Genomic DNA, 12062 nt, shown 5'->3' on the forward strand with positions numbered 1-12062 from the left:
CATACATTTACTAAATTCTACTGTTTTTATGTATTTGCCTCTTCGGAAGCAGTTTTTGGTAGAAAAGTTCTACAGGCAGCTGTTTCAGTTTGATTCCTCTGCTTATGTTTTAAGTTTTTTCTTTGCATTTATGAGAAAAATGGAAAATGGCTGTTTTTATTTTTTATCCCTCCCTCTCTAGTGACTCTTCTGTGGAGTTCCACATCTTGGGTATTGCTATCCCATACGTCACTAGCTCATGGACTCTTGCCGATTACATGAAAGAAAACATAATTTATGTAAGAACTTACCTGATAAATTCATTTCTTTCATAGTGGCAAGAGTCCATGCGACCCACCCTTTTTATGGTGGTTATGATTTTTCTCCAACATAGGTGTGTCCGGTCCACGGCGTCATCCTTACTTGTGGGATATTCTCTTCCCCAACAGGAAATGGCAAAGAGCCCAGCAAAGCTGGTCACATGATCCCTCCTAGGCTCCGCCTACCCCAGTCATTCTCTTTGCCGTTGTACAGGCAACATCTCCACGGAGATGGCTTAGAGTTTTTTAGTGTTTAACTGTAGTTTTTTTTATTCAATCAAGAGTTTGTTATTTTAAAATAGTGCTGGTATGTACTATTTACTCTGAAACAGAAAAGAGATGAAGGTTTCTGTTTGTAAGAGGAAAATGATTTTAGCAACCGTTACTAAAATCCATGGCTGTTCCACACAGGACTGTTGAGAGGAATTAACTTCAGTTGGGGGAACAGTGAGCAGTCTTTTGCTGCTTGAGGTATGACACATTCTAACAAGACGATGTAATGCTGGAAGCTGTCATTTTCCCTATGGGATCCGGTAAGCCATTTTTATTCAGACAGTAAATAAGGGCTTCACAAGGGCTTATTAAGACTGTAGACATTTTCTGGGCTAAATCGATTCATATATACACATATTTAGCCTTGAGGAATCATTTAATCTGGGTATTTTTGTAAAATAATATCGGCAGGCACTGTTTTAGACACCTTATTCTCTAGGGGCTTTCCCTAATCATAGGCAGAGCCTCATTTTCGCGCCGGTATTGCGCACTTGTTTTTGAGAAGCATGACATGCAGTCGCATGTGTGAGGAGCTCTGATACATAGAAAAGACTTTCTGAAGGCGTCATTTGGTATCGTATTCCCCTTTGGGCTTGGTTGGGTCTCAGCAAAGCAGATACCAGGGACTGTAAAGGGGTTAAAGATAAAAACGGCTCCGGTTCCGTTATTTTAAGGGTTAAAGCTTCCAAATTTGGTGTGCAATACTTTTAAGGCTTTAAGACACTGTGGTGAAATTTTGGTGAATTTTGAACAATTCCTTCATACTTTTTCGCAATTGCAGTAATAAAGTGTGTTCAGTTTAAAATTTAAAGTGACAGTAACGGTTTTATTTTAAAAGGTTTTTTGTACTTTATTATCAAGTTTATGCCTGTTTAACATGTCTCCAGATAGACTGTGTTCTGAATGTGGGGAAGCCAAGGTTCCTTCTCATTTAAATAGATGTGATTTATGTGACACTGAAAATGATGCCCAAGATGATTCCTCAAGTGAGGGGAGTAAGCATGGTACTGCATCATTCCCTCCTTCGTCTACACCAGTCTTGCCCACTCAGGAGGCCCCTAGTACATCTAGCGCGCCAATACTCCTTACTATGCAACAATTAACGGCTGTAATGGATAATTCTATCAAAAACATTTTAGCCAAAATGCCCACTTATCAGCGCAAGCGCGACTGCTCTGTTTTAGATACTGAAGAGCATGGGGACGCTGATGATAATGGTTCTGAAATGCCCCTACACCAGTCTGAGGGGGCCAGGGAGGTTTTGTCTGAGGGAGAAATTTCAGATTCAGGGAAAATTTCTCAACAAGCTGAACCCGATGTGATTACATTTAAATTTAAGTTGGAACATCTCCGCGCTCTGCTTAAGGAGGTATTATCCACTCTGGATGATTGTGAGAATTTGATCATCCCAGAGAAACTATGTAAAATGGACAAGTTCCTAGAGGTCCCGGGGCTCCCAGAAGCTTTTCCTATACCCAAGCGGGTGGCGGACATTGTAAATAAAGAATGGGAAAGGCCCGGTATACCTTTCGTCCCTCCCCCCATATTTAAAAAATTGTTTCCTATGGTCGACCCCAGAAAGGACTTATGGCAGACAGTCCCCAAGGTCGAGGGAGCGGTTTCTACTTTAAACAAACGCACCACTATACCCATAGAAGATAGTTGTGCTTTTAAAGATCCCATGGATAAAAAATTAGAAGGTTTGCTTAAAAAGATGTTTGTTCAGCAAGGTTACCTTCTACAACCAATTTCATGCATTGTCCCTGTCACTACAGCCGCGTGTTTCTGGTTCGATGAGCTAGTAAAGGCGATCGATAGTGATTCTCCTCCTTATGAGGAGATTATGGACAGAATCCGTGCTCTCAAATTGGCCAATTCTTTCACCCTAGACGCCACTTTGCAATTGGCTAGGTTAGCGGCGAAAAATTCTGGGTTTGCTATTGTGGCGCGCAGAGCGCTTTGGTTGAAATCTTGGTCAGCGGATGCGTCTTCCAAGAACAAACTACTTAACATTCCTTTCAAGGGGAAAACGCTGTTTGGCCCTGACTTGAAAGAGATTATCTCTGATATCACTGGGGGTAAGGGCCACGCCCTTCCTCAGGATAGGTCTTTCAAGGCCAAAAATAAACCTAATTTTCGTCCAATGCAAGGCTGGAACAAGGGAAAACAGGCCAAGAAACCTGCCACTGCTACCAAGACAGCATGAAATGTTGGCCCCCGATCCGGGACCGGATCTGGTGGGGGGCAGACTCTCTCTCTTTGCTCAGGCTTGGGCAAGAGATGTTCTGGATCCTTGGGCACTAGAAATAGTCTCCCAAGGTTATCTTCTGGAATTCAAGGGGCTTCCCCCAAGGGGGAGGTTCCACAGGTCTCAATTGTCTTCAGACCATATAAAGAGACAGGCATTCTTACATTGTGTAGAAGACCTGTTAAAAATGGGAGTGATTCATCCTGTTCCATTAGGAGAACAAGGGATGGGGTTCTTCTCCAATCTGTTCATAGTTCCCAAAAAAGAGGGAACGTTCAGACCAATCTTAGATCTCAAGATCTTAAACAAGTTTCTCAAGGTTCCATCGTTCAAAATGGAAACCATTCGAACAATTCTTCCTTCCATCCAGGAAGGTCAATTCATGACCACGGTGGATTTAAAGGATGCGTATCTACATATTCCTATCCACAAGGAACATCATCGATTCCTAAGGTTCGCATTCCTGGACAAGCATTACCAGTTCGTGGCGCTTCCTTTCGGATTAGCCACTGCTCCAAGGATTTTCACAAAGGTACTAGGGTCCCTTCTAGCGGTACTAAGACCAAGGGGCATTGCAGTAGTTCCTTACTTGGACGACATTCTGATTCAAGCGTCGTCCCTTCCTCAAGCAAAGGCTCACACGGGCATAGTCCTGGCCTTTCTCAGATCTCACGGATGGAAAGTGAACGTGGAAAAGAGTTCTCTATCTCCGTCGACAAGGGTTCCCTTCTTGGGAACAATAATAGACTCCTTAGAAATGAGGATTTTTCTGACAGAGGCCAGAAAAACAAAACTTCTAAACTCTTGTCAAACACTTCATTCCGTTCCTCTTCCTTCCATAGCGCAGTGCATGGAAGTAATAGGTTTGATGGTAGCGGCAATGGACATAGTTCCTTTTGCGCGCATTCATCTAAGACCATTACAACTGTGCATGCTCAGTCAGTGGAATGGGGACTATACAGACTTGTCTCCGAAGATACAAGTAAATCAGAGGACCAGAGACTCACTCCGTTGGTGGCTGTCCCTGGACAACCTGTCACAAGGGATGACCTTCCGCAGACCAGAGTGGGTCATTGTCACGACCGACGCCAGTCTGATGGGCTGGGGCGCGGTCTGGGGACCCCTGAAAGCTCAGGGTCTTTGGTCTCGGGAAGAATCTCTTCTACCGATAAATATTCTGGAACTGAGAGCGATATTCAATGCTCTCAAGGCTTGGCCTCAGCTAGCAAAGGCCAAGTTCATACGGTTTCAATCAGACAACATGACGACTGTTGCGTACATCAACCATCAGGGGGGAACAAGGAGTTCCCTGGCGATGGAAGAAGTGACCAAAATCATTCAATGGGCGGAGACTCACTCCTACCACCTATCTGCAATCCACATCCCAGGAGTGGAAAATTGGGAAGCGGATTTTCTGAGTCGTCAGACATTTCATCCGGGGGAGTGGGAACTCCATCCGGAAATCTTTGCCCAAATTACTCAACTGTGGGGCATTCCAGACATGGATCTGATGGCCTCTCGTCAGAACTTCAAGGTTCCTTGCTACGGGTCCAGATCCAGGGATCCCAAGGCGACTCTAGTAGATGCACTAGTAGCACCTTGGACCTTCAAACTAGCTTATGTATTCCCGCCGTTTCCTCTCATCCCCAGGCTGGTAGCCAGGATCAATCAAGAGAGGGCGTCGGTGATCTTGTTAGCTCCTGCGTGGCCACGCAGGACTTGGTATGCAGATCTGGTGAATATGTCATCGGCTCCACCATGGAAGCTACCTTTGAGACGAGACCTTCTTGTTCAAGGTCCGTTCGAACATCCGAATCTGATCTCACTCCAGCTGACTGCTTGGAGATTGAACGCTTGATCTTATCAAAACGAGGGTTCTCAGATTCTGTTATTGATACTCTTGTTCAGGCCAGAAAGCCTGTAACTAGAAAAATTTACCACAAAATATGGAAAAAATATATCTGTTGGTGTGAATCTAAAGGATTCCCTTGGGACAAGGTAAAGATTCCTAAGATTCTATCCTTTCTTCAAGAAGGATTGGAGAAAGGATTATCTGCAAGTTCCTTGAAGGGACAGATTTCTGCCTTGTCTGTGTTACTTCACAAGAAGCTGGCAGCTGTGCCAGATGTTCAAGCCTTTGTTCAGGCTCTGGTTAGAATCAAGCCTGTTTACAAACCTTTGACTCCTCCTTGGAGTCTCAACTTAGTTCTTTCAGTTCTTCAGGGGGTTCCGTTTGAACCCTTACATTCCGTTGATATTAAGTTATTATCTTGGAAAGTTTTGTTTTTGGTTGCAATTTCTTCTGCTAGAAGAGTTTCAGAATTATCTGCTCTGCAGTGTTCTCCTCCTTATCTGGTGTTCCATGCAGATAAGGTGGTTTTACGTACTAAACCTGGTTTTCTTCCAAAAGTTGTTTCTAACAAAAACATTAACCAGGAGATAGTCGTACCTTCTTTGTGTCCGAAACCAGTTTCGAAGAAGGAACGTTTGTTGCACAATTTGGATGTTGTTCGCGCTCTAAAATTCTATTTAGATGCTACAAAGGATTTTAGACAAACATCTTCCTTGTTTGTTGTTTATTCTGGTAAAAGGAGAGGTCAAAAAGCAACTTCTACCTCTCTCTCTTTTTGGATTAAAAGCATCATCAGATTGGCTTATGTGACTGCCGGACGGCAGCCTCCTGAAAGAATCACAGCTCATTCCACTAGGGCTGTGGCTTCCACATGGGCCTTCAAGAACGAGGCTTCTGTTGATCAGATATGTAGGGCAGCGACTTGGTCTTCACTGCACACTTTTACCAAATTTTACAAGTTTGATACTTTTGCTTCTTCTGAGGCTATTTTTGGGAGAAAGGTTTTGCAAGCCGTGGTGCCTTCCATTTAGGTGACCTGATTTGCTCCCTCCCTTCATCCGTGTCCTAAAGCTTTGGTATTGGTTCCCACAAGTAAGGATGACGCCGTGGACCGGACACACCTATGTTGGAGAAAACAGAATTTATGTTTACCTGATAAATTACTTTCTCCAACGGTGTGACTGGTCCACGGCCCGCCCTGGTTTTTTAATCAGGTCTGATAATTTATTTTCTTTAACTACAGTCACCACGGTATCATATGGTTTCTCCTATGCAAATATTCCTCCTTAACGTCGGTCGAATGACTGGGGTAGGCGGAGCCTAGGAGGGATCATGTGACCAGCTTTGCTGGGCTCTTTGCCATTTCCTGTTGGGGAAGAGAATATCCCACAAGTAAGGATGACGCCGTGGACCGGACACACCGTTGGAGAAAGTAATTTATCAGGTAAACATAAATTCTGTTTTTGTATAAAGCACAATTTCTTCCAGTTCCTTTTTTTATGCTTTTTACTCCTTTTTCTATCACCCCACTAGTTGGCTATTCGTTAAACTGAATTGTGGGTGTGGTGAGGGAAGTATTTATAGGCATTTTGAGGTTTGGAAACTTTGCCCTTCCTGGTAGGATTGTATATCCCATACATCACTAGCTCATGGACTCTTGCCAATATGAAAGAAATGCATTTATCAGGTAAGTTCTTACATAAATTATGTTTTTCTCCTTACTCCCTAACTAGTGTGCTTACAGGGAGGAAGTCACTATCTGACAACCTTGCCTTCTCATGCTGAAGATCTCTGTTTAATGGAGCTGTGAGTTTGTGGCCATAAATCTGGAGAGCTGCAAACATCCACAGAGCAGCCAAAACTTACTCTGCTGTTTTCCCTTCTGTGTTCAGTAAATCTGTGATAGGATGTCACTCCCTGCCCTTTCTCACTGTTACCCGACAGTGACAGAGTGCTTTTTAGTATGCTTAATTCCACAGTCCAGAGTACTCTTTAGTATGCTTAATTTCACAATCACATAGTGCTCTTTAGTATGCTTAATTCCACAGTCACATAGTGCTCTTTAGTATGCTTAATTCCACAGTCACATAGTGCTCTTTAGTATGCTTAATTCCACAGTCACATAGTGCTCTTTAGTATGCTTAATTCCACAGTCACATAGTGCTCTTTAGTATGCTTATTTCCACAGTCACAGAGTGCCCTTGAATACCCTATGATCATTATTTTCAACACTGCCTGCTATTGGTTAGTAATTAACTGCTGTTCGACTGTTTTTCATCTTTTCCAGACAGTACGGCCCTTCATTTTACGGAGGACGAAAAGAGAAGTTGAAAAGCAGCTAACCAAAAAATATGACCATGTCCTTAAGTGCCGTCTGTCCAGTCGACAGAGAGCTCTGTATGAGGATGTGATTCTGCAGCCTGGGTAGGTTACTTGTATAAAAAGGCAAATAGTTATGCCATAGTGCAAATTAACTATTTTGCTGACAAAGTTGTATTCTTGAAAATGTGGCAATATCCACAGCTACCCAACTGAACAGTATAAATAAGAGGTTAGTAGTGCATATAAAGCTGAAATTTAAATATTGAAAATTATGCTTTGAAACTTGAGGTTTTTATGGAATGCCCCTCACCCCAAATATTTTGTCCCCCATTTCCTCAGATGCTTTTGTCTGAAACCTTCTGTAGCTCAGCTTGCTCTCATGATGATCTTGCTGTGGTCTCTCTCATACCTCCTCTTGTTGTTTGATATACCAATGTGGCTTATTTTTGAAGTTAACAACTGAAGATATTGAAGAGCTTTCACTTTTCACTGCAACTTGCTTTCAACTGTCTTTTCTGGTTCTATGCTTGTATGTAGATATGTGACTTTTTTAGGGCCAGATTTTAAGTGGAGTGCAAAATATCGGTTTCGCTAAAACGATATTTGCACTCCACTTTGTAATTACAGGTGAGGTGCAATGCGAATGTGACCTCGCGTCCACATTGCACGGAAGCATTGCGCTCATGAAATAATGCTTCCATAGGCTCCAATGGGAGCCTTGTTCTCATGCTGTTAGGGGGTAAGTAGCCCAGCGATGGGCAGCATTTTTAAATATATATGTATATGAATATATACATATATATTTATGTATTTATATGTGTATATACACATATTAACACATAAATATATATATGTACTTAAGCATATACATATATATTTACAGGAAACACACAGTTCTCATAGACCGCAATGTAAAGGCACTTTTCATCATTTTTTTTTTCTTCCAACAACCCACACCCACCACGTTTATCCCCATATAACTGCTCTTTGCAGTTATTTTATTAAAAACAAAGATGCTACTATCTTTATTTTTTTAATAAAATACATTAAATTGTATTTTGTGGGCATTTGGAGCACATTTATAAAATTAATCAGAAATTTGATCTCTGGTTAATTTTATAAGTTCTAATTGCTAGTGCGAGCTTGTGGTAGCAATAACCAGTCACTTGTAAAGACTGTTTATTTATCACTCCAATTGTTATCTAGCCCTTAATGTTTGTTAATTTGTATGCCCACAGAAACTCTATTATCAGTCTTTCCCTGCAAATCTAATTTTTAAAACAACTATAAACAATTAATTTATTTCTCTTTTTACCATAGAACTCAAGATGCTCTGAAAGGAGGGCATTTTGTTAGTGTTCTTCATGTCTTGATGCAGCTGCAGAGGATTTGTAATCATCCTGAGCTTGTGGATCCCCGTCCTACCCACTCCTCCTATGTGTGTGAATCTATCCAGTACAAGACGTCATCACTGGCACTGCGAGCACTGGAATATGACCCATGGAAGGTGACCGCAAACTATGTTCTGTGTTTTTTCTTTCCCTTTTTTGTTGTTGTTAAGGAAACATATTTACATAAAGTGCAAATAATGTTCTGATTTGTTAGAGCATTTTATTATTTCCCTGTTGCGCATGTAACTATGTGTTTAACCCCTGCAAAGGGCTAAAATGCATAGTTAAAATCGGCTCCAGAACAGTAATGCACTGCTGGGAGCCAGCTGAACACATCTGGTAAGCCAATAGCAAGAGACAAATGTGTATGTCCACAATCACCAGCTAGCTTACAGTAGTGCATTGTTGCTGCTCAAACTAACACTACACTAATAAAGATCTAAATCGCCACATACCCACCGCAAGTATCTATCCTATTAACCCCTATACCGTCACATACCTACCGCAAGTTTCCTATTAACCCCCTATGCTGCCACATACCCAACACAAGTATATATTAACCCCTATGCCGCCACATACCCATCACAAGTATCTATCTATTAACCCCTATGTGGCCACATATCCACCGCAAGTATCCAACTATTAACCCCTATGCCCCCACATACCCTGAATTTTTAAGTATTGTTAGCACTATATGAATAAGTTATCATAGCTTTAAGATATTTATAACTATTACTTATTAGTTTTAATAGTGTTGCATATATCACCTTTAAGATTGTAAATATAGCGACATGTTTATGAACAAAATCAACTATTCTAAATAATAAAGAGAAGTATTATATATACCACCTTTTAGGGCTAAAAACAAAATAAGACAATACCACCTTAAATTGTCCAAATCCTATTGGAAGAAAATTTAAGCCAATCAGTAATGAAAGCGGGTTATTTAAAGACAGTAAAGAGTTCCCTTGTATAAAAGTCTTGAAAAAGCCTTATCTATAGGCGAAACACGTTGATGCACTATCAAGGGTTAATGAAGATAACTTTACATTTTATTATACTCTGCGCAGAGTTTTTATCAAAGAAGTTACAGAATTAATCCAACACTGTGATCTCTGATTCGACATATTAACATAGTGGAAGGAAATTAGAACCGGTAGCCCCAGGAATCAATCCGCCTACTCGAGTGACAGAAGCTGCACAGGTTTGAACAGAGAACCGAAAAACGAGAGGCGAGAGGAGGATTCAAAAGCAACCTTGGCCTGAAGCCAGACCACTGATGAAACGGTAAACCAACAATTCGGGGACCGGTAAAGTATACCCACTTTATATGTCGACATCATACTGAACAACCAACACTCAATGACAAACAGTGTTTATTTACATATAACCCGCTGCACATTGCACTGAACTTTCAATATATCGGCCACCATTGTCTGTTTTCCGGCCAGCAGTGTTTGTTTCTTACCCGCTACACTAATTTGGATGTGAAACTTTGACTTTTGTGAACTTTTAAATATCATCTTCCATATAACTAACATCAGTTTGAATGCAAGTACGAACATTATAAACTCTCAGTCAAATGTCATTTGTTGCAAATACTGGAGTTATTTATTGCACGAATACTGAAGTTTAACGCTGAATTGTTGCAAAAAAACTGGAGTTTAATGCTGTTCATGCTGATACACTATAACGAATAAGGTGGCATAAGGTGATTTGATACAAATCACCAGAGTCTAAATATTCAGCGATCTAGGTGTTTTTATATAAGGTGGTTAATATAAATTCCAAAACCTTTTAATACTTTTTAAAGGTAGTGAGGAGATGTCCTTTGTGTGTAATTAATTTTCTATGTATAGTAGAGATTATTTTTATGTTTAGAATACTATAAAGTTTGGTAAATAAATACGCATTTATTCTTCATTTTATTTTTATCATTATATTTATCTTAAACTTCTGATTAATTAATTTGGTTTAATAAATTGGTACAAGAATATATATTAATTTATGGTTATATAAATCTATAATTTTAAATTAAGTTAGTTATTTTTATTGGTGCACCTCTCTAGCTATCCAGTACTCAGTACAGGTAAAGCGCTGTTTTAAACCCCCATTCTTCTTCCATACCTAAGAATAATTTGTGAGAATATCCTTTCCAAAACAGCTCACAGGGTGGTCAGTTTGGCGCTTTTCATTCCTTTTTTTTTTTTAAACTAATTCTGACCAAGGCCTGAACAAAAGACTGAACATCTGGTGGATCTGCCAAACGTTAGTGAAAAAGAATAGACAGTAACAATAAAGATATTTACGCCATACTTTATGGTAAATCTTACGAGTAACAGGTTTACGAGCTCGGAGCATGGTATCAATGACCTTCTTAGAAAAACCGCGCCTAGCAAAACTAGGCGATCAATCTCCAAGCTTTCAGCTTCAGATAATCTATATATGAGAGGGGGAAGAGATCCAAAGTAGAAAGGTCCTTCCTCAGAGACAACCTCCAAGGGAGAAGAAATTACATCTACACCAGATCTGCGAACCAGATCCTGTGAGACCAGGCAGGAGCTATTAGAATCACAGGCGCCCTTTCCTGTTTGATACAAGCTTTTACTCGTGGAAGGAGGACAAACAGAGGGAACAAAAATGCTAGATCGCAGACCCAAGGAACCGCCAGAGCATCAATCAGAACTGCTTGAGGATCTCTTGATCTAGACCATACCTTTGGAAGCTTGGCATTTAAACGAGACGCCATCAGATCAAACTCTGGAACCCTACACCTGAGGGATCTCCTTGAGAATACTTTAGGATGGAGAGCCCACTCTCCTGGAGGAAAGGTCTGTCTGCTCATAAAATCCGCTTCCCAGTAGTTCACCCCTGGGTAGCAGAAAAGAGACAATCGTGAGATTCTGCCCACTGGAGAATGGGAGTCACCTCCTTCATAACTAAGGAGCTCCACGGTCAACCCTGGCGGTTGATCTATATCTATTGATATATATATATGTCTGACTGAAATCTAATAAATCAAATCTAACCTAGTTGAGGCCAAGCTGATAGAGCATTGAAGCTTGCTCTCAGTTCCAAAATGTTTATTGGGAGAGAAAACTCCTCTCAGGTCCAAAGACCCTGAGTCTTTAAAGAACCCCAAACTGCTCTCTAGCCCGACAGGCTGGAATCCTAAAGTCACAATCACCCAAGATGGTCTCAGGAAGCAAGTTCTCTGAGACAGATGATGCCTAGAAATCTAGAAATCCACCAAGATAGAGAGTCTCTTGTGAAAAAGTCTAGGACTATCCTCTGAGAGAGATCCGAGTGGTCTCCGGTCCATTGTCTGAGCATGCAAAACTGTAGAGGTCTCAGATGGAAACATGCAAAAGGAAGAATGTCCATGGAAGCAACCATTAGACCAATAACTTCCATACACAGAGCCACTGATGGACGAATAGAGGACTGAAAAGAAAGAGAGGAAGCAAGAATTTTGGATTGTCTGACCTCTGTCAGAAAAAACTTCATAGACAGAGTGTCTGAGTGAGATCTTGCTAGATGAAATGATGGTGCCACCGCTATTCCCTGAGATATGACCACCGCCAAAAGGGCCCCTAGAACCTTTGTAAAGATCAGAGGAGCTGTGGCAAGGCTGTGGCAAGGGAAGGACAACAAACTGGAAATGATTTTCTAGAAAG

The 12062-nt window shown here is 41.1% G+C and overlaps 1 protein-coding gene across 1 annotated transcript in view; it reads left to right on the forward strand.

The window, feature by feature from the left end:
• The window catches only part of LOC128648916 (E1A-binding protein p400), a 684550-nt gene that overhangs the window by 241710 nt on the left and 430778 nt on the right, over positions 1 to 12062 (forward strand). The window contains exons 19-20 of the mRNA XM_053701874.1: positions 6960 to 7096; positions 8315 to 8501. Of these exons, the coding sequence (XP_053557849.1) occupies positions 6960 to 7096; positions 8315 to 8501 (324 nt within the window). The remainder of the gene's footprint in view (positions 1 to 6959; positions 7097 to 8314; positions 8502 to 12062) is intronic.

This window comes from Bombina bombina, chromosome 2 (assembly GCF_027579735.1).
Source record: "Bombina bombina isolate aBomBom1 chromosome 2, aBomBom1.pri, whole genome shotgun sequence".
Lineage (NCBI taxonomy): Eukaryota > Metazoa > Chordata > Amphibia > Anura > Bombinatoridae > Bombina > Bombina bombina.